The sequence below is a fragment of the Aethalodelphis obliquidens genome, unplaced genomic scaffold (assembly GCF_003676395.1).
Source record: "Aethalodelphis obliquidens isolate GAN/ISIS:26980383/991018 unplaced genomic scaffold, ASM367639v1 scaffold28, whole genome shotgun sequence".
In the NCBI taxonomy this organism is placed as follows: Eukaryota; Metazoa; Chordata; class Mammalia; order Artiodactyla; family Delphinidae; genus Aethalodelphis; species Aethalodelphis obliquidens.
In genome coordinates, this window is record NW_020837972.1 from 5244735 (window position 1) to 5267102 (window position 22368).

Below are 22368 nucleotides of genomic sequence, written 5' to 3' on the forward strand. Positions count from 1 at the left end.
AATCTCTATCATCCAATGATGGGCAACAATTTGGCATTATCCCTTCCTTTTTTTTCTTTTTTTACTTTTTGAAACTAATTGAGGTATAATTTACATGTAATTAAATGCACATTTAAGTGTACCGTTAAATGAGTTTTTCACATATAATACTCTTCTAATCAAGATATCAAATATTTCTATCACCCCAAAAGATGCTCCTTTGCAATCACTCTCCCCAAATTCTAGGATCTGAGCAACTACTGATCTCCTTTCTGTTAATAAAGATGACTTGCTGTAGTTCTAGAATTTTATATAAATAATATAATATGTTGTCTTTTGTGTGGCATAAACAAGCTTCATCCGTATTGTTGTGTGCATAAGTATTCAGTTCCTTCTTATTGCCAAGTAGTATGTCATTGTATGAGTATTCTACCATTTGTTTATCTGTTCACCTGTTGATAGACATTTGCGTTGTTTCCAGTTTGGGGCTATTACAAATAAAGCTGCTTTAAACATCTGTGTATACGTCTTTTCATGGGCATGTGTTTTCATTTTTCATGGGTAAATATCTAGAAGCGAAACTGTTGGTCATATGGTGAGTTATATTGAACATTATGAGAAACGGCTGAACCATATTCAAAACTGGGTGTAGGATTTTACATTCCCACCAACAATATACGATAGCTCCAGTTGCCAACACTTTGGTTGTCAATATTTTTACTTCTAGCCACTCTGTTGGGTGTGTAGTAGTATTTCATTTTGATTTGTACTTTAATTTGCATTTCCCTAATGAATAATATTTTCTCCCACTCTGCACCTTGCCTCTTCATTTCCTTCATGAAGTCCTTCTAAAAGAACAAGTGTTTAGTTAATGGTTCCAAGGCGCTGATTATTTCTTTGGTAGACGGTCTGTGCTAAGAAATCTCTCACGTCCCAAGGTCATGAAGATTTTAACCTATATTTTCCCTTAGAAATTTTAAAGTTTAGATTTTGTTTAGGTCTAAGGTCCATTTGTTATTTTTGTGTACGATGCAAGGTAAGAACCAAGGTTCTTTTTCTCCTTATAATACCTAATCGTTCTGGTATCATTTGTTGAAAAAACTATCCCTTCTCCATTGAATCTTCTCGGCATCTTTGTTGATTCAACACTAAATATGCGTAGGTCTATCTTTGGACTATCCTGTTGCATTGATTATATGGCTACCCTTACAAAAATACTGTATTATCTTGATTGCTTTAGGCTTAGTAAGTCTTGAAATCAGGAGGTTTAGTAACCTAAGCATTCCAACTTTGTTTTATTGCTTTTGGTTTTGTTTTTTGTTTATTTTTTGGCTATCCTAGGTTCACTGTATGTAAGTTTTATAAATCAACATGGAAATTTCTTCCCACAAAAAGCCTGCTGAGATTTTGTTGAATCTACAGATCAACTTGGGAGAAATTAACCTCAATAATACTAAGTGTACTATGCATAAATATGACATATTTCTCCATTTATCTAAGCTTCTATAATTTCTCTTATTACTGTTTCATAGCTTTCAGTGTAGAAGTCTTGTTCTTTTCTTATAATAGCTTTCTCTGGTTTTGGTATCAAGATAATATGATTCATAAAATGAGAGGAGAATTATTCCTTTATTTAATTTTTCTGAAAGAGTTGGTGTAAGACAGTATTAATTCTTCAAATGTTTGATAGAACTCATCAGTGAAGCCATCTGAGCCTGGAATTTTCTTTGTGGGAAGGTTTTAAATTACAAATTCCATTTCTTTCATAGATATAGGGCTATTCATATTTTCTATTCCTTCTTGTACTGGTAACTTGTATCTTTTAAGGAATTTGTCCAATTCATCCAGTCTGTCAAATTACTGAAATTTGATCATATTTCTTTATTGCCCTTCTAATGTCCATAAGATTTAGTGACAATTCTTCATTCATTCTTTATACTGTTAAACTGTGTTTTCCTTTTGTTTTCCCTTGTTCAATCTAAGCAGACGTTTATCAACTGTACTGATCTTTAGTTTTTGTTTCATTCATTTTCTTCTATTATTTATATTTTTTATATTTCATTGATTTCCACTCTGTTATTTAAATGCTTACAACTTACATGTGGGATTAATTTGCTACTTTTCTAATTTCTTAAAAAGTCAGATCACTGAATTTAAACATTTCTAATATAATCATTTAAAGTTATAAAATTTCCTCTGGGCATTGACTTAACTGTACCTCACAGATATTAATAGTCTGTTTTCATGTTCATTCAATTCAAATTATTGTCTAATTTCTCTTGATATTTTTGCCTTGAACTGTAAATTATTTATAACTGAGTTGATTCATTTCCAGATACATGGAGATGTCCAGATATCCTTCTGTTATTGAATTTTGGTTTAATTCTGCTCTTCAAAAAGCACGGGAGAGAATTAAAAGACAAGCCACAGACTGAGAGGAAATGCTGGCAAATCATATATCTGATTGAGGAATTGTATCCAGCATATATAAAGGATTTTCAAAGCTGAAGAATAACAAAACAAAAAACCCTCTTAAAAAAATGGGCAAATGATGCATACAGACACTTCACCAAAGAAGATATGTGGATGGCAAAGAAGCATATGAAGAGATTCTCAACAACATTAGTCATTAGGAAAAGGCAAATTAAAATCACAATGAGATATTACTACACTCCTATTAGAGTAGCTAAAATTTGAAAAGACTGACCGTATCACACATTGGCAAAGACGTGGAATAACCAGAATCCTCATACACTGCAAGTGGGAATGTAAAACGAAACAAACACTTTGGAAAACAATTGGGCAGTTTCGTAATAAGTTAAACACAAACCACTATAAAATCCCATCAATTCCACTTCTAGGTATTTACCCCAGGGAAATGAAAGCATACACCCATACAAAGACCTGTACATGAATGTTCTCAGCAGCTTCACTCGTGATGATCAAAAACTGGAAACAACCCAAGTGCCCCCAATAGGTGAACAAATGGATAAAAATGAGTGGATATTCATATAATATAATAATATTCAACAATGAAAAGGAATACATTACTGATATAACATGGGTGGATCTCAAAAAAAATTATTCTGGGTAAAAGGAGCCAGATTTAAAAAATAAAAAAAAAAAGAGTACATATTGTTTGATAACAAAGAGGCAAGAGCAAACTTTTAGAAATGATATATATAGTAAAATTAAAAATATATGTATTGATATTTGGTCTCTGTCCTGCTTCTTGGCACAGAGCTCCTAAAACCGGTGGAATTTCCTGAGTGACAGGAATGTCTTATTCATAAGGAGCCCTTTTCACCCATACCTGAGTTTATGCTAATGAGGTGACTTGGAAAAACCCTAGATCACTTCAGGACAGGAGTGATCGCCAGAGGAACCAATCATGTGATTAGACGACTGGAACCTTCAGCCCTACCACTTGATTTCCAGGAGGCTAGAGACTCAGTTCAGTTACTAACAGCCAATGATTTAATCAATGGGGCCTGTGTAATGAAACTTGAATACGAACTCTAGAACGATGAGGTCAGGAGAGCTTCCAGGTTGATGAACCCATCAATGTGCTGGGAGGGTGGCACTCCTGGAGAGGGTGTGGAAGCTCCGTACTCCACTTCTTCCCATGAGGCCTTGCCCTACGTAACAACCACTTTGCAGTTCCTGAGATGTACCCTTTACAGTAAAAATAATCATAGGCGTAGGACTTTCTTGAGTTCTGTGAGTTGTTCTAGTGAAATCTCAAACCTAAGAAGGTCATGGGAAGCCCAAAATGTGTAGTCAGTCAGGCAGAAATGCAGGTAGACCTTAGACACATATTGCAGCTGGCATCTGGGGGCAGTCTTGAAATATGTGTAGTTTATTTTACATGAATTACATCAATAAAGCTGGAGATATTATTATCATCATTATACCACAAGGATGCAATCAGCAAAATCCTGGGTGTGGGAAACTCTACACAACAGATGACCCAGTTTCTTCAACAAAAAATTTCAAGAGGGAAAATGATAGGGAACCTATAGTTCAAAAAAGACTTGAAAGAAATAACAATCAGGTGTAACATACGAACCTTATTTAAAACTCAATTCAAGTAAAAAAAATTTCTTGTAAAAAAACTGAAGAAATGTGAATACAGATTGAATATTCTATGATATTAAGCAAGTATCACTTTTTTAGCAGTAGCAATGTGTTATGCTTATGTTGGGTATTTTAGGAGCTCTTATCTTTTAGAAATACAGAAATATTTACAGATGAAATGATATATACCATGTCTAGGTATGCTTCAAAATAACCTAAAGGAAACAATGTATGGATGAAACAAGATTGGTTACGTGTTGATTATTGATAAAGCTGAGTGGTGGCAACAAATTTATTGTATGATTCTCTCCTGTACATGTTTGAAATTTTCATTACAGAAAGTTTTAAAAAATCAAAATATGGCCTCCAGATTCCTGGACCATTACTTTACATACCTCATCAAAATAAGCATATATACTTACTATGTATAATACTATACCGATTGGGGGCATAATGGTTTTTTTTTTTTATTTAATACCAACTGGTTGGTGATATACCAACCCTACCTGTCATGACCTACTGGGGTTCTGCTACATAAATGCAAGGTAAGTATAATAAATATTGTATCATAATTTAAAAATTTTTTCTACTACTAAAGTAGTTTAAAAAGCAGATATCTGCTCTCTACTGGCCAAAGGATGACTGTGGATACCTCCCATTATTAAAAGTCTCTATATTCTATGTGAAGTTTAATTCTGTTCTATTCTGATGTCCAAAGTAAAATGCGTCTAAACAAATATTTCAAATAATATGTGACACATCACCTAAAAAAACTAGTCACACATAAGGTAGTTGTGAAGATTAAGCAAGATGGCTTTGTTAGAAGCCCTGCCTAAATAAGAGCTGTTATCGTTACGACCGTCAAGAAACCCAAAAGGCAGGCTTTTTTTAAGATAGGATAACTAAGCAATCATACCAAGATTCAACTCCCCCAAAAGGAGTTTTCATACTGTCAGCTCTTCCCAAGGTTCCTCGGTTCACCAGATCTTTGGCAGAAAAGTCTTGTATGCAATTTGCATAGCATTAAACAACAGCACGTGAGACGATCTATATTCAGGAGACCACAGCCCAATTAAGCTAAATGTGAATTCCTTTGTGTTTTTTCCTCCAATATTTTGACAATCCACATCCTGTTTTTAATGCCTTTTCTTTTGCAATATATTACCTAATATTAAAGTGACACTAAACATAATTGAACTTCACTGGCAAAAAAAAAAAAAGAACTGCACCATCAATACAAAAGTTACCCCGAACAGATACAATTTGAAGGATGAACAAAGTTATGGGTTCATCAAGTTTACCTAATCAGAGTTACTAAAACTTTGTGATCTAAACCGTCCCTTCAAATTGGTTACAATAATCATTTCTGAATCCATTTATCTTTCTCTCAAAATACGTTTGCGGGCTTCCCTGATGGCGCAGTGGTTGGGAGTCTGCCTGCTGGTGCAGGGGGCGTGGGTTCGTGCCCCGGTCCGGGAGGATCCCGCGTGCCGCGGAGCGGCTGGGCCCGTGGGCCATGGCCGCTGGGCCTGTGCGTCTGGAGCCTGTGCTCCGCAGCGGGAGAGGCCACAGCAGTGAGAGGCCCACGTACAGCTAAAAAAAAAAAAAAAAAAAAAATACGTTTGCATCAGCAACAATAGAGAAGCAGCTTCATTTGATGGCTACCTTGCCGTCTGTGTGGAATAAGCATCAGAGGATGGGAAAACTGGAGCCAAGGAGAGTCCGTAGGAGGGCCAGGAGCATCCTCCTTGTTCCTAAGAGCCATTTTTCATGGAATTCTCTCATTTAAAAGATCCCAAGGCATAGCAGCACTATTTACAATAGCCAAGGCATGGAAACAACCTAAGTTTCCATCAAAAGATGAATGGGTAAAGAAGATGTGGTATATATATATATACAATGGAATAACACTCAGCCATAAAAAAGAATGAAACAATGCCATTTGCAGAAACATGGAAGGACCTAGAGATTATCATACTAAGAGAAGTCAGACAGAGAAAGGCAAATACCGTATGATACCACTTATATGTACAATCTAAAATATGACACAAATGAACTTATCTACAAAACAGAAACAGACTCACAGACATAGAGAACAGACTTGTGGTTGCCAAGGGGGAAGGGGAGAGGGGGAGGGATGGACTGGGAGTTTGGGATTAGCAGATGCAAGCTATTATATAGAGAGAATGGATAAACAACAAGGTCCTACTGTATAGCACAGGGAACTAGACTCAATATACTGCGATAAACCATAATGGAAAAGAATATGAAAAAGAATGCATATATATGTATAACTGAATCACTTTTCTGTACAGCAGAAATTAACACAACACTGTAAATCAATAAAATAAATTTTATTGATTTAAATCAATAAAATAAATTTTATTGATTTAAATCAATAAAATAAGTTTTTAAAAAAAGGTCCTAAGGGCCTCACATTTTGCCCAATGTCCAAACTCCCTGGCACGTTATGGGGAGCATTTCCAAAGAGGCCCCAGGCTACCTCATCAACCATATCTTCCCTCTGTCCTCACACGGTAGCCACGCAGGATTTCTTCACTGCTCTGTAATTCTGTAAATGCCATTCCCACTAATGCCTCTCCTCATGTGAAAACCTGCTCAGCCTCCAGGATCCAGGTCAGGGTCACTGGCCTTCGCCAACCCCTACAGAGGCAAGCCCTCTTACTTCGGTTTCCACTGCGTGTCAGACGGCACCACTGTATCACTTCCCACAGTGTATTGTAAACATACACACCTCCGTATCCACCGCCTGTTCACTTAATCACTCGTTCATCCAAGATAGGAAGTGTCTCCTTTCCACGAGCCAGGCACTGCGCATGACACTCAGAATACACAGTGGGTCCACCCGGTCTCCTCTGCCATGTCTAGCGGGGTGACAGTGGAGTAAGCAGGGAGTCCCAACGCAGTGTCACAGGTACGTGTCAACAGGGGCAATCACAGGGGCCTACAGAGTCTAGTGCAACACAGCTGAACTCCAGATCCCAAGGGGCCCCTGGCAAAGATGAGGTGACAGAGAAAGCAACGGGACCACTCGTGCAGCATCTGATAAGCCATGCCAGCCTGCACCGAATAATTGAAGGAAACGGACAAAGGACAGCAGCAGGTTAAAAAGAAACACACACAGAGAAAACTGCCAGACAACATACAGCCTCCACTTTTGGACTCACTTATTTTTCTAACTACGCGAGAATACCTAAATTACCACCCTTGAGATTAATGTCCAGCTTTTCATGGCTTTTTTTTTTTTTAAAGCAAACACTTCAGGACTTCCCTGGCGGTCCAGTGGTAAAGACTCTGCGCTTCTACTGCAGGGGGCTCGGGTTCGATCCCTGGTCGGGGAACTAAGATCCCACGTGCCTTGCAGTGTGGCCAAAAAATAAATAAATATATAAAGCAAACACTTCCTTTCCAAGGACTGACAGATGACATTTTGTTTCTACAACTGGCAAAAATGCTGACTTGGATACAATTGCTGAGCTTCCTTGTCTCCCACAGTTCTTCCCTAAGACAATGTGAACCAGGCCAGAACCTCAGAGAACAAGCACTCTCTAGGCAAACAGATTTACAAAGTAAAACTTGCTCCGTATAAGATCATCCAGTGGAATTTTTCAACTACTCATCTTTTAATTTGGTACGTGATACCACTTATCACACAAGAACTCTTCATCTGTGTCATGTATTCATTCATTTTCTCCTTTATGGTTTCCAGGTTTGGGGTTCACCTGGGACAGCCCTTTATATCCCAGAGTAACAAAAATATATTCTCTCATGTTTTTCTATTTTTAATATTTTGATGATCATCTCATCAGAGCTCAGGAATTTATTTTTTTTAACTCAGGAATTTATTTTTTTACAATGTGGAGGGGTTATGACTTTACCTGATGGCCAGCTATCATGCACAATCCCTTCCCCGACAGACTCAAAATGCAACCTTTGCTCATACGCCAAATTCCAATTTTACTATATAGATGAATATAAATATGCATACAAGGAGATTTTTGCATGCTCTGCCACTTACGTGTCTTATGTGCCTGAAACGAGACTTATGTGTCTGTGCCTGTAACAAGACCACACTGATCGGTTATTTTTGCCCTTTTTTCTCTTCTAGATGAATGAGGATCAGCTTATCACATTCTTTAAAATTCTCACGTGGATTCTGATTGGGATAGGTTAATTTGAAGAGAACTGACATCTTTTCAATACTGAGTCTTCCTGTCTAGAAATATCTTGTAACTCTCCCATTTATCCAGATTTGTTTTGACTTCTCTTAAAGTTTTGTTTTTCTTCATACCAGTCTTATTGGCAAAATGTTGGTGAGGTCTGGTTTAGAGCAACACATTAGAAAACACTTCTTTTAAAGAAATTATTTTGAGGGCTTCCCTGGTGGCGCAGTGGTTGGGAGTCCGCCTGCCGATGCAGGGGACACGGGTTCGTGCCCCGGTCCGGGAAGATCCCACATGCCTTGGAGCGGCTGGGCCCGTGGGCCATGGCCGCTGGGCCCGCGCATCCGCAGCCTGTGCTCTGCAACGGGAGGGGCCACGGCAGTGAGAGGCCCGTGTACCGCAAAATAAATAAATAAATAAATAATTTTGAAATGTTTTGACAAGTTAATAGTCACATAATTTAAAAATAGAAAGTTGTTAAAGTAACCTCAGTGAGAGAGAATTACATTGCAGAGTCTCATTAGGCATGGAAAGTATGCTTACAGGATAGATCATCTTAAATAGCATGCTAAATGTAAACATCAGAGCTATGATTTAATAGATATTCATGACTGAATGAGGCTCAGTGAAGTCTTCCATACTCAGTGAGTAAATGGATACAGTAAGTTTCACGTCTTAATATGCTTTCTCTCTTGGATAATCTTTTTCCATCTTTTTTTTTTTTTTCTCATCCTTCGATGAGGAGTCTTCCAGTCAAAAGGTTGTAAATCTGTCCACACGACTTGGATGAGTCAGAACTCTGGTTGCAAATGCATTTATTACAACTCTATCCATATCTTTGCAATCAGTGTCACAGAGGCTCTCTTTCAGTCATCTAATGCAGTTTCCAAAAAGCACATCAGCCTTCCTTCAGTCTGTTATTTGAGATGCTGGACGTTCTGTATCTCCATACGATGTGTCACAGGAATTTATATCCTAAGTCACCAGTGCTGGTTACACGTGACATTGGGACAACGAGGTTATCGTCAGCCCTACCCGAAGACAGCCTTGATCCTCACACAAAGCGATCTTCTCTACTGGTTTTAAAAATTCTTGTAAAATTTTTCAAACATGCAAAAAGTAGGGCTTCCCTGGTGGCACAGTGGTTGAGAGTCCGCCTGCCGATGCAGGGGACACGGGTTCGTGCCCAGGTCCAGGAAGATCCCACATGCCGCGAAGTGGCTGGGCCCGTGAGCCATGGCCGCTGAGCCTGCGCGTCCGGAGCCTGTGCTCCGCAACGGGAGAGGCCACAACAGTGAGAGGCCCGCGTACCGCCAAAAAAAAACATGCGAAAAGTAGAGAATGGTAGAATGAATGCCCATAACCCGTCAATCAACACCTCAGGAACAGTTATCAAGATTTTAGTCTGCTACGTTCATCCTCCCCTTCACTTTTCCTCCGTTTTTTTAAAGCGTTTTAAAGCAAATCTCAGACTACATGTTGTTTTACCTTTACTACTTCTATCTGCATTTCTAAAAACTATGGACATTTTCCTTCCAATAAGCATGATCCGTTATCAGTTCCCAACCCCACCCTGGAAGTAACAATAAATCCTGAAGATCTAATACCCATTTCCTAAACCAAATTTCCAGGATTCTCTCAGAGGTGTCTTTCATATAGTTGGGTTTGAATCAAGATCAAATCAAGATCCACACATTCATTTGATGATTATATCTCTGAAATCTGTTTTACTCTCGAGCACCCGTCCATCCCCACCACCCACTTTTTATCTCTATGCCAGTGACTTACTGAGGAAACCAGGACCGCAGTCCTGGAGGATAGCCCCCATTCTGGATTTGCCTGTTTGCTTCCTCATAAGGTCACTCAATCTGTTCTTCTACCTCCGTGTGTCCTGTGAGCTGAAAGTCAGCTCTGAGCTTGAGTCCGTGCAAGTCCACCTTTGGGGGCAGGAATACTCACTACATAGTCTTCATATTGCCTCATACAAGGAGACGCATTTATTTCCCCTCAGCGTTGGGGAGGGGGAAGTTCCCCCCTCCCCTTCTTGAGTTCCTTAGGCCGGTCTAATAATTAAATGGACACAAGACAGAGTAACAGGAGAAAAGAACAAATTTAATTCATAGGTACAGAAGTCCCACGGAAATAGGACCTAAAGAAAGGACCAAAGCAGGTGGCTTTTATACTTCTTAGATAAAGAAACAATAAATCTGTGAAGAACTGACAAGACAAAGACATTTGGGCTTGGGGTCATAAATTAGTGAAGAAGTAATAACAAGGTCTGTTTACACAGCCTTTTCGGCTTGCCATCTCTGGTGATAAGGATGTCTCTCTACCTCCTGGGGCGGGGAGGGTACCTTTCACATGGGAGATTTATTTCCTGCTTTCTGGAGACAAAGGAGGGTCAAAGTGTTCTTCTTCCATTGGCTGTTTCTTAAGTAACCTTAATTCAAAATAATCAGTACGCCACTTTGGCCTATTTTGGGGTCGGCCTGTCCTGAGCCCCAACATCAGTGATGTGAAAATTCAGATGGTGAGAGTCTGACCTCTCCATTTAAAATTCCCCCATCTACCTTTCATTTAGTGGTTTCATACACTGATGATCTTTGCCTAAATCAATACTTTCAGTAAACGTTGCAAAACGATGATTTCTTTTTTCTAATTCCATCATTCCTTCTGATTTGCTGCTATTCTTCTGTAAAGATGAATCTCCCATGACCAACTAGGGAGTTCTGGTTACCTTAAAATGTAGTTCGTACTGAAAGGTAAGATAAATGCTTAATTCTTTACCTTTTTCATTGCCGCTTTCCAGAGACAGAGTTGGTGCTCCATCTTCACTGCCAGTAGTGATCAATAAGGCGTTTTACCTGGGGAATTTCTTTTTCGGGGAGAGCAGGTGAAGAAGTTGAGCTGTGGATTGGGTCACTATAGTGTCTCTGACAAACAGAACCCCATCCCAATGTGAGCTCAACGACCTTTCTGTATGAAGGTTTAATAGGCAACCTGCTCCATTAATTTTCTACCACAATTTAGAAGGTACCACTAACAAGATTAATAAATGTAACATAAAAAAATCCTTAATGCATCTAGAGTAACTGACAAGTATGTTCAAGCCAAAGATCCCCATTTACCTACAGACAGGGAGAGACGTGAATTTTAATTTTGCTTTTGAAATAAGGGTGCATCTGAAATTACAAAAGTGTGTCTGAGGTAGGAAAATAATGAAAGTATCAATATATGTAAGCTACTGGATCACCTCATCAGATCCCTGCAGTAGATCACCCAACTGAACGAAGACAATGCATTTCAAACTGTGTTACTAGCATCTGAAATTGACAATGTTCCCCTACCCAAATCCAAGAAACTTCTTTGTTTAGAAGATTCATGTGGCGGAAGGCAGTCTGAGGTTGTCTATTAAAATGCACAGAATTTGAACTGAGGCTCAACTGTGCCGTTTGCTATCAAGGTGATCCTGAGCAATTAGCTTCTCTCTGAACCTGAACTTCCTCCTAAAATGGGGATGATGAGTATTGTGGAACCGTTTCCAAGAATCTGAAAATAAGGGAAAAAGCTTGCTCTCGGAGAATGAAAATTTTAAATCAACACCTAACACAAAGGGCAGAGAAATGCCAAAGGCTCCTCGGCTAACAAGCTGTGGCTTCAGTTATTTGAGATGCTGGACGTTCTGTATCTCCATACAATGTGTCGCAGGAATTTATATCCTAAATATAAATTAGGATCGAATCCAGTGGGGGCCTGGCACCAGTTAGAGCAGGAAACATGAATATGTGGACAGGGGCCTCTCACTGTCAGGGAATTCCAGGATTCCACATCCAGGGTAAAGCCACCCCCTGGAGAAATGACCTGGTCCCAGCTACTGCAGCTGCCGAGCCAGGGGGCTAGGCCTTCTGACCCCTCCAGCCACAGGCCTGCGCCACCTGTGTCACCTTCTGAGGACAGCGTCACTTCCACGAGGGCCGCCTGCAGGGGAGAACTCTCCGGTCATGGGGACTTCAGGCACAATCCTGAGAATGAGTGCTGAGTGTAAAGCAGCAAATCGGACACTCCACCTACAGTCTGGCTTTTCAGGTAAATTGACCGTGTGAGTCAGTGCACTTTGAGGGGTGGGAGCCTCTACCTCATCGGATTCTCAAAGGGGTCTTTAAATAAGAACCACCGGGCTCGAAGAAGAGAAGAGAAGAGAAGGCGTTAGTCGGGCCGACTCAGCTGATGGATGTGAACTTCACAGTAAGAGGCAGAGAGAGACTCAGTGCCATGACAGAATCCAGTTTCTGAGTCTGAAGGGCAGGGGGAAGCCCCCAGGACCACAGGAAAGACACTGGTGTCCGAGGAGAGTACCAGCTTTCCCCCAAACAGACAAAATACCCCTCTCATTGTCTCCACATGGACATGTCTGGAGTAATTTTCTTTTTTCTTTTTCAAATGTCTACCAACTACAGAGAATAACTGTAAAAACTAACAAGAAAGAGTCAATACGTGTAAAACTACAAGGCGCTATATACAAGTATTAGTGGGGTTTTTTGTGCTCTGAATTCAAATCTCTTGCATAAATATGAAACAGATGACCATCAGATGTCATTGGGTTTAACAAGTTAACACAGTCAGACCTAACTGTTAAGCCCAGCAAGTAGATCTCCCATCATGATCATTTTAATACTGATCCAGTTCACACCCCAGGTCTGGAGACTGTTTCTTAAGAGCAGGGAAAGAATGTTATCAGGTTAGAACCACTGAGGCCCTTCAAAACTGGAGTCTGGCTTTTTCTACTGTTCTGCCACCATCTATCCTATACCAGAGACTTGTGAGACACCCATAGGCCATAATGTTTAACTTCAAATTCTGATCTTACAGGAAGGAGCGTCCAGCCTCTAGTTCATTAAACTGTTCCAGCATGACATGGCCAGAGAAAATAAGCTTCTCTTACAGAGTAACCCGAATTGTAAAAAAATAATTAATTTGAAATACCAGTCCCCTCTCAAGCAGGGCACTTTATTTAAAGGACACAAACATAAAGAGGCTGGCTGATTTTCCACGTGGAATTAAAAAAAAAAAAAGAAAGAAAAGAAACCAAATGATTAAACCCTAAGAAATCCCTGAACACAAAACTCTTACAGTTTTTTCTTTGGAGGGGCGGGGGCGGGGGCGGGGGTGGGGGTGGGGGTTATTAACATAAGCATCCTCTCATCCCTTGCTTAGAAACTACTATTGTGCAGAGAACACCTTCCCCTCCTAGCCCAATTCTACTTGGGATGTTTTGCATAAAATAATAAATTTTCCTCCACAGCCACTGGAAACAAAACAGAAGGAGCGGTTCCAAAATGGAACACAAAAAGAGAGCAGGAAAACTTTACACTCTACTCTACGCTTAATGTTGTGGTGATTATTGCATAATCCCTGTCCCAGTTAGGGTGTCATTATGAGAAAAGAAACAGTACATGTAGGTGAAAAAAGCAAGGCCTTTTATAGATGAACATGATATACTACCAAATGTAAAATAGCTAGCTAGCGGGAAGCAGCGGCATAGCACAGGGAGATCAGCTCAGTGCTTTGTGACCACCTAGAGGGGTGGGATAGGGAGGGTGGGAGGGAGACTCAGGAGGGAGGAGATATGGCGATATATGTATAGCTGATTCACTTTGTTATACAGCAGAAACCAACACACCACTGTAAAGCAATTACACTCCAATAAAGATGTTAAAAAAAGAAGATGAATATGAAAGTCCCTTGACCTTTTCTATTAGGGTTAATTCCATTTCTACATGGGGTATAGACGCCCCCCACTCTTACACCCAACAGCAAAAGCCTTGTACTTTTCAAAGAAGATACATCGAAAATGTCATCAAAGCCTTAAACATTTTCATGATGCAAAATGAAAGGCTGCAGTATTTAACAGCTGTGTAAATGCCTTCCCATCTCAGTTCATTTTTAACTTAAATCCTTATTGAAAGCAATACAGATATAGAAAATTTAGAACAAATGACCTGAAAATATAACCAGTTACCTTTCTAGATAATAAAGAGCAACGGATTGACTTAATGACACAAAATACAAATACCAAGGAGGTGTTAATCAAGAAAGTTTTCTTGCTGCAAATGAAGAAAGTTGCTGCTTCCCACAGCTACCAGAGTTGTAAGTTTTAGAATATATGAAACATACGCTCTTTAACCCTCAGAAGATGATCTTTTCAACTTAATTGAAGCTCGTTTTCTTCCTGAAATAGTTTAGCCCATGATTATCTAAGAAATACACAGTGCCTAACACTCACTTTGCACTTGGCAAAGGGCAGTCACTGTCACAAAACACATGTAACCCATGCCTAACTTCCAAACTTTGACTAATGGAAACAATCCCCTAATCAAACCGGTATAATGATTTTTAAAATCATTCAAGGGACCAAAAAGGTTCTCCCTATAATGGAACTTTTAAAGGGACTTGACCATACACTTGATTTTGGATTTAACAGTTTTGCCATCACTAAATTCATTACAGTAACTCTGCAGATACCTTTTTAGTCTTCATCAATTTTAATATTCTTACTCAGCTAGGTAATGTTCAGACTGATGAGCGTGGATTACAGAGCAATGTGCAGACTTCAGCATGATATGAGGAACAACTAAAGGAACGGGGGACAGCTTCCCATAGCAGCTACTCTGGGCTGGGGTAGCTGCCTTCAAATGTCTGAAGATGCATTACTTTGGGGCGGGATTAAACTTGTTTTGCAAGCCCACAAAAGGAGAGCAAGAGACCTGTGCGCAGAATGAATTACAAAGAGAGCTTTCCAACACCACGGAGCTTCCAGAGATGCTCCCCAAAGATGACCCTGGCTGGATGCTAGAGAGGGAGGTCGCCCACCCAATGCAGGACTAGACTGGATGCCCTCCAAGATCTTTTCAAACATGAGATATGACACTGCTATGTTATTAAGATGCGATCTTTGAATGTCTGAGGAAGACTAGAGTGCATCACCTTATGCCTAATATGCTGAAGCCAGCTGCTTTTAGATTATGATTTTTGGTGCATTTTACTGAAGCAAAGACCTTTTGAGGATGTCAACTCTCTTAATTGCTTAGTTATCTATATTTAAAAGTGGCAAGCTTGTGAACTCTTAGGTACTGAAGTCAATATAGCCCAGAGCCTACTGGATGATGGATGGATGGATGGAAGGAAGTAAAGGGAGGGAAAAAGGGAGGGAAAGAAGGAGGGAAGAAAAAAGGGAGGAAGGAGGAAAGAAAGGAAAAGAACCACGCAAAGCACCACATGCAGAAGGTTCTAGACAAACAGTATTACAACAAACAGCTAGAGGAAGAACACTGAGGAGAAATCTGGGAAATTCACCTACTTATGGGTCTAGGGGTCAACATTCTAACTTTTCAGAAGTCCTGCCTCCCAAGCCCGCCCCCTCTGAGCACGTGGCACAAGGGTCTCCGTGCAATACTGCTTTTATCTCCTACTGTTTTGTACTTTTTTTAAGGTGTTATGTCTCATACTGCATATAAATCACAACCACCACCACCTATGGTGTAAATTAAAGTAAAATCATCTTTTCACACTGCTTCCGATCTTTTTTCTCTTGAGTTTTCTGTGTTTGAAATGAATGTTCTCTCCTGCTCACAAATGTATGGATAGAAAATGCTCTCAAGAGACAGATTTTTATTTGGACATTCTGTGATCAAAAAGGAATAGATATCATATTGTACAGATGGGGAAACTGAATACACTGAATTTAATACTGAACTGAATTTAAGTGACTTACCAACGGCCCATGGCAAATTGCCAGTGGAATCAGGGTCATACTTCCTAGTCTAGAACTTTCTCTTTTAGTACAGTACGGCAGGTAGGAGGGAGGGCACAGGAAAATGAGGGGCCAGTGATGACAACTGGCCTTCAAGTTCACTAAGGATAAAGGTCTGGCCGGGCTACTTTCATATGGGCTACTTTCATAGAATCACTTTTTCCTGCTCCTGAAACCCTGGAAGAAGGAAATGAGAGCAAAAGAGTACAAGTCCAAGGCTGGGTCAAAGCTGACTCTTACAAACAATCAGTCACAAAATATATGAGCTGCAAAAATATTTTCACTGTATTCTCTAAGGGGCTTTTTCTTTATGGTCCTATAAAGTACTACAATGTGCTTTTGCTTCACACTGAAGCCAAAGCACAGGTGACCCAAAAGAAGACTTCCAAAATTAGGAGAAATATTTACAGGATATGGGGAGCCTGCTGCATTTCAGACCCATACAGCAGTCCCAAAAGGCCCAGGGGTTCTAACTTCTAATCAGTGATAAAAACAGAGAAGGATAAAGAAGTGAAAAAGAGGACAAGCAGAGGCGGTCCAGAACAACCTCATTAGCATGCAAATGACTTAGCTGACAAATGATTCAACAACCAGAAAGCCAAAGTTGCCAAGTACATCATTTCCATCTCCCTACCACTCAAGTCCAGAGACTGAGGACAGACCATCAGGCACACAGAATGCATTTTCACCTACAGCCATCTTCAAATACACAGTTTTATTAACAGAGGAAGATTATTTGAATGAGAAAGTGATTTTTACTGCAAATAAAGCCAAAAATATTGTTTTGTCCCTTTTACCCTTTTCTCAGATATGGAAAATTGGGGGTGGGGGCAGGTGGGAGGTAAGCAGCCTGAGCTGCCCTTTTTTTCTAAATGATAAAAGAGAGAAATCCTGTTGGGTGGCCAGGGGGTGAGGCGGTCTATTATTATACAATTTCTCATTAACAGCAGCGAGATTGCCCTTCTCCTATTAAACAGAACAGGCATTTAACCCCTGAGCTCCTCCTGGGAAAAAGGCAGAAACTGCTTATTCACTTAGTCATAATTACCGTTTTCGCAGGTCCCAGAGGAATAGCTGGTCTCGATCAGTCTGTGAGGTCGGTCCTGACTTTCCCAATGCCACCCTGGCAGCTGACTGAATCGGCACGCAGAATGATTTTTCCCCAACCAAAAAAAAAAAAAAGTTTCGCTATTTCATCCATTCCCTGCAAAATGGGACGTGGGGGTGTTCGCTATTCCTTCTGGTGAGACAGCATAGCAAGGTGGAAAGGACCCAGATTCTGGGACACTTGGGCTTGAATCCTGCACCTGCCTCGGCCACATTCAGCTGTCACCTGGACTGAGTTCCTAAACCTCCCTGAGCACCTGCTCCTTTGGGAAAACGGAGCTGATGCTAACGACCTTATAGGACCGTTGTGGGGAACAGATGCACTCACGATGCAAACTGCCTGGCAGAGGGCGAGCTCTCGGCAAATGGTAGTTGTCATATCACTACTTCATGGAATTTAAACTTCTCTCTCGCTTGTCGGGGTTGCAGGGACCCCGGGTGCCCTCTCTACTCCGTGGCATCTCTTACTCTGCTTGCCACGATAAAGACGGAAGCGTCCCTTCTTTGAGCTGTGACATCTGATCCAACAGTGTCCGTCCCCGTCCACACAGATGTTTGGCAAAACCCGATTCAGTGTACCGAGGAGGTGTTTTTAAGAGGCTGTCTCTGAGAACACATCGCTTCTAAAAGCTGGGACTTCCTGTACCTCAAAGACATCGACTGGGCTCTCGACGCAAAGCCTTTCACAACGCTTGACTTGGGCATATTCTGGGTCCCAAATTGACTGCACTGGAACGTCTATTTCTAAGAATTGCCAATCACACACCACACTTACATCTTCAGTCGCTGGCACAAATTAACTTTGACCGAGAATGAAGTAGTAACTGAAAGGTCAAAACAAATTACATTTGGAAAGTGTCGCATAGAGAAAAAGAAGCAAGACCACCACCACTGTTCTATGCATAGAAATGCTCCTATCGACGATAGAGTGCTTTCTTCCTGAAGGCTGTTCCTTCTTTCAACCTTAACTTTTCAGTTCAGAGTTGGGCTTGCAGGCATAGAATACCCTCCAACCCAAACGGAGGGGAATCTTTCAAGTCACCCACCACTCACTCGCTGACTGGAGTTGGGGAAATTACAGAATAAACCCCATTTCCACATCAGAAGAAAACAGAGCTATTTTTCAAGATCAATTACCCATGATAGTTTTAAAAATAGGAAGATGCACACTACCATATTACTATATATGTTACAGCTAAATAGCTCTTCAAAGGAGATCGTTAACAAATTACTATAAGACACTGAGCAGATATGTGTTCCGTGAATACAGAATAGCAAAAGCCATCCGTGCTACTTGTCCACAGTTAAACAGAACCTTCAAGCAACTGCACATGAAAGGAAACATCTTTCTCAACTCCCAGTGTATTTGCCACTAGACTGTAAGCCCCTTGAAGGAAGAGGCTGCGGCCAGGGTGGTCACAGTATCCCTCTGCTTGGCTCAGGGAAACACCTCTACAACCAGGTACTGAATTAATGGAATAAACAGTATCACACACCTTTTTCAGGACGGTCTAAAATGCTCCCGGAAACTTAGAAAGGCTCTTTGAAATGTTTTCAGACCTTCCTAGCATAGCGTGTGAATACTTGGAAAGGACAAGCTTTGTGACGGATGATCCCAAATTTTCAATGTCCGCTGAACAGAAATGAAACACCAGAGGAAAGATGGATTTTCGTGACTCAACCTCTTGCAAGTGTGTGTGACCTCAAGACAACTGAATTTCACTCTGTGCGGAAAAAGTTACAAGAGTAGTGAGCCCAGGGGAAAAGCTGCCTTGAACCCTCCAGGGCTTAAGATGCTGACCCTTTGTAGGCCTTGGCTTCTGAATTAGACCCTATTAAATAAAAGCGTTTCTTCTCTGACATGGCATAAAACAACTGGCATGCACACATGAATGAGCTGGGCCTGCACATCAGCTACATTAGCTCGACAAATGTTTCAGTAAACTAAAGCAGCTATATAATTTGAACAAATAGGCAACTTTTCCAGAATTTGCACTCATTGGTTCGTTAACTGAATAATGTGTCAGCCTAACAAAATGGTTGCCTCTTGCCATCTCAGAGAAGCAAAATCTCCCCAGGGTGGAACGTTCCATTTTCTGAGATTCTCCTGTAATAGGCAGGGGACTGCACACCCCGCACTTCATTGAAATTAGCTAGCTATTGCTTCACTCTGTTGCCTTTCTGTGCAAAACTGGGGAAAAGGCAAAGTAAGTGAAATAAGGAAGCACACAGAATACTCAGTGGCTTCAAATAATTAGCTGGAAAGAAAAGTCACTCAGGATAGACCAATGGCAAGTTTTATGCTTCCCATTTAGATACTGAAAATACAAAGCTAAACCTCTTTTTCAAGAATGCCCAAGACTGCTGATCACAGGGCTTACCCCAAAAATGAAGCTGAGACAGAAACTCTTATCAGAAAACATGTTACCTGTATCCTTTACCAAAGAGCGAAATCCCCCCAGGCTTTTGAGTCATGATGCTGAGGCAGTTCAACATGAAATTAACTTGCTTACCAGAGCTAGAAATCCCCCCAACCTCTCACCCCCAACCCAAAATCGAGCAGGTAGGCCACTAACTGCTATACAGTCGTGGAGAAAAAACGTGCAAGATGTTTTACCTCATAATCTCTATGTACCAGAATCCTAACACAGCACAAGGAGTGGCAGTTACTATGTAAATGGTCACAGCACAAAACTAAAGCCAGTTGAGATAAACTCAAAACAAATTGGAATCTCTGGAGGAGGTTCCAATGGCCTAATTCGAGTCTATTTAAAAACAAAACAGCAACAGAATAACAATTACTGAAGAGCCGCTTCCTAAAATTACTCTCCTGTTGATATGTCTCAGTTCTAAAATGTCATGAGAAATCTGCTGGCAGGTCACTGATTCTGCCCTAAAAGAAAGCATTACCAAAGAATGCCACCGAAAACAAAGGCCTTCACACAAGTAAGTGAATACCCTAAGCACGTAAGTATGTTCTTAAGAGGGACATTGAAAAAAGCAGAAGTCATAGTAAGTTCAAAACACCAAGAAAAAAAAATGAACAGCAGTTCCTAATTTTAGTAATATTATATGTCACCCTCCCCCCTCAAAAAAAACTGTCCATGAGTTAAGATTTGTTGATTTTACATATAGACACTTTATATATTTGGGACTCCCTGCCCTTAAGGAAGAAAAAGAGGAAAAGAAATTAAGCACTATATATGACATTTATAGAAATGTAGAGGGTTATTTTTTTTAAATGAAATTCAGGTTTCACTTGGGGGTTACTGTTTTACAGTTTCCCACTTGCCAGAAATTTTAAACAGCACTGATCATCAGCAAGCTTCAGATATGTTAAAGTCTGGAACAGGAGTGTTGCTTTCACAACACTCCAAAAGGCCTCCACTCTTCCCTTACTTTCCCTGCTTGTCTTCACTCATCAAAGTAGGTTTTTCCCTGCAAAATGTAAAAGAGGCAGGGGCTATGAAGGGCAAGCGAGACAAAAAACACCCAGGAAGCACGTGTTCGTTTACACAATTTGACTTTTCACAACAAATAACGCAAAGGGAAAGATATTTTCTATATCGTAGGGCTTGGACTCAGGGATTTGTAAAAATAATCTGATGATCCCTCAGCATGACAAGAAAGATGCTTTTTTTCTTACGTCAAGGTAACATTTAAGCAATCTTAGATGTATATGACACTTGAAGAACTGATGCTTTCAAATGGAGAACAGCTTTGGTTTTAGATTCCAATACATTACAAAAATTCATGGTCTTAAATTCACCATAAAGAAGATGCCTCTTTTTATCATCAATCGACCAAGAGCTATTTAGTGTCAAGGAGACACATCTGCTGTACCCCTCATGATGCTGTTAATTAGGAAAGCTAAGGGGAAAAAAAATCCAACGCTAATCCTTTGATACACTATTTGAAACTCACTATTAATCTGATGCATGATATTTTCTGGGGTGGTGCCAATGATATGAACTAATCAAGCCGTTTACTACTTCATCAATAATAAATCATTTTTAAGACAAAAATTACAACTTGGTATGGACCTCACCAAGACCCTCGCCAATTCAATCGGCCCCTTTGCCGGTAATTTAAACAACAAATTCCTGCCTGGAATCACCCATTCAACATGCGTTTTTAAGTGAGTCCCATTTCAACCTTTTAATAAAGTGCCACCAGTGGATCTGTCACCAGGTGACACACTTAGTACCAAAAAGAAAATCGGGTGGGTCAGAATCCACTCCTTACTGCCTGGAGGCACCAAAGAGAAAAGGAGTGCAGGAAGCTGACTGGACTGGTGGACCTCAAGGGGAGCAAGCACTGAAAACACCAATTTAAGTGCCTGGGGCAAAAGGCAACTCGCCTGCACTCCCTAGCTAAGGCGCCCAGAGGGAGCTGAGGGGAGGCCGTTGCTGGAATAGGGGACAGAACAGAAACTAGGGAAGGAACGACCGGGATGGAGCACAAGGGAAAGACAAGCATGGGGCAGAAGGAGGGACAGGGATGGGGCAGGCAGGGGACCATATGTTGGGGCTGGAGAGGAGGGCAGGGATGACAGAGATGGGGCCAGGGATAGGGATGGAGCTGGAAGGACAGGGATGGGGCAGGAAGGAACCACAGCAATGAAATAGGGAGGACTACAGGGATGGAGCTGGACCGAGAGGCAGAGATGGGGCAGGAAGGGGCGACAGGGATGGAGCTGGTCCAGCGAAGTCACAACCACATCCTCACCACACCTCGCTGGGGCGCTCGCTACGCGCCACGCGCCGCGCTGGGCACTTCGGGGCGCTCTCTCCCGGAGTCCCCCCAACAGCCCTCCGATGCCCCATTTCAGAGACGGGAACGGCGAGGCCGGCCCTGCAGCGCCCGCTCCCCGAGGTTGCCGGCCGAGGGGGCAGCGGCGGCTGAGCGCCCGACCCTCCCGGACGCAGGGTGTCGCTGGCGGCCACGGGGGGCGGCAACGCGGGGGGCGGCGCGGGCCGGGGAGCCGGTACCTGGGCTCGGGCAGGACGATCTTCTTGCTGGCGCGGGCGGCCGGAGTCGCCTTGCTCTTCTCCATCGCCATCAGGTAGCTGACATCGGCCAGCACGGCCTCCAGGTCCGCCATGTTGGCGAGCGGCGGCGGCGGCTCCTCAGGACCCGGACGGGACGCGCTCCCGCCGCCGCCGCCCGCCGCGCCCCGACGTGGGGGGGCCGCCCCGGGGCAGCCCCCCC

General features: G+C 41.6%; 1 protein-coding gene across 1 annotated transcript in view; it reads right to left on the reverse strand.

The window, feature by feature from the left end:
* Nucleotides 1–22343, reverse strand: part of GRK3 (G protein-coupled receptor kinase 3) — a 117203-nt gene extending 94860 nt beyond the window's left edge. Inside the window, exon 1 of the mRNA XM_027124441.1 lies at nt 22149–22343. Coding sequence (XP_026980242.1) covers nt 22149–22261 — 113 coding nt within the window. The 5' untranslated portion in view covers nt 22262–22343. The remainder of the gene's footprint in view (nt 1–22148) is intronic.
* Between the last annotated feature and the right edge of the window lie 25 nt (nt 22344–22368).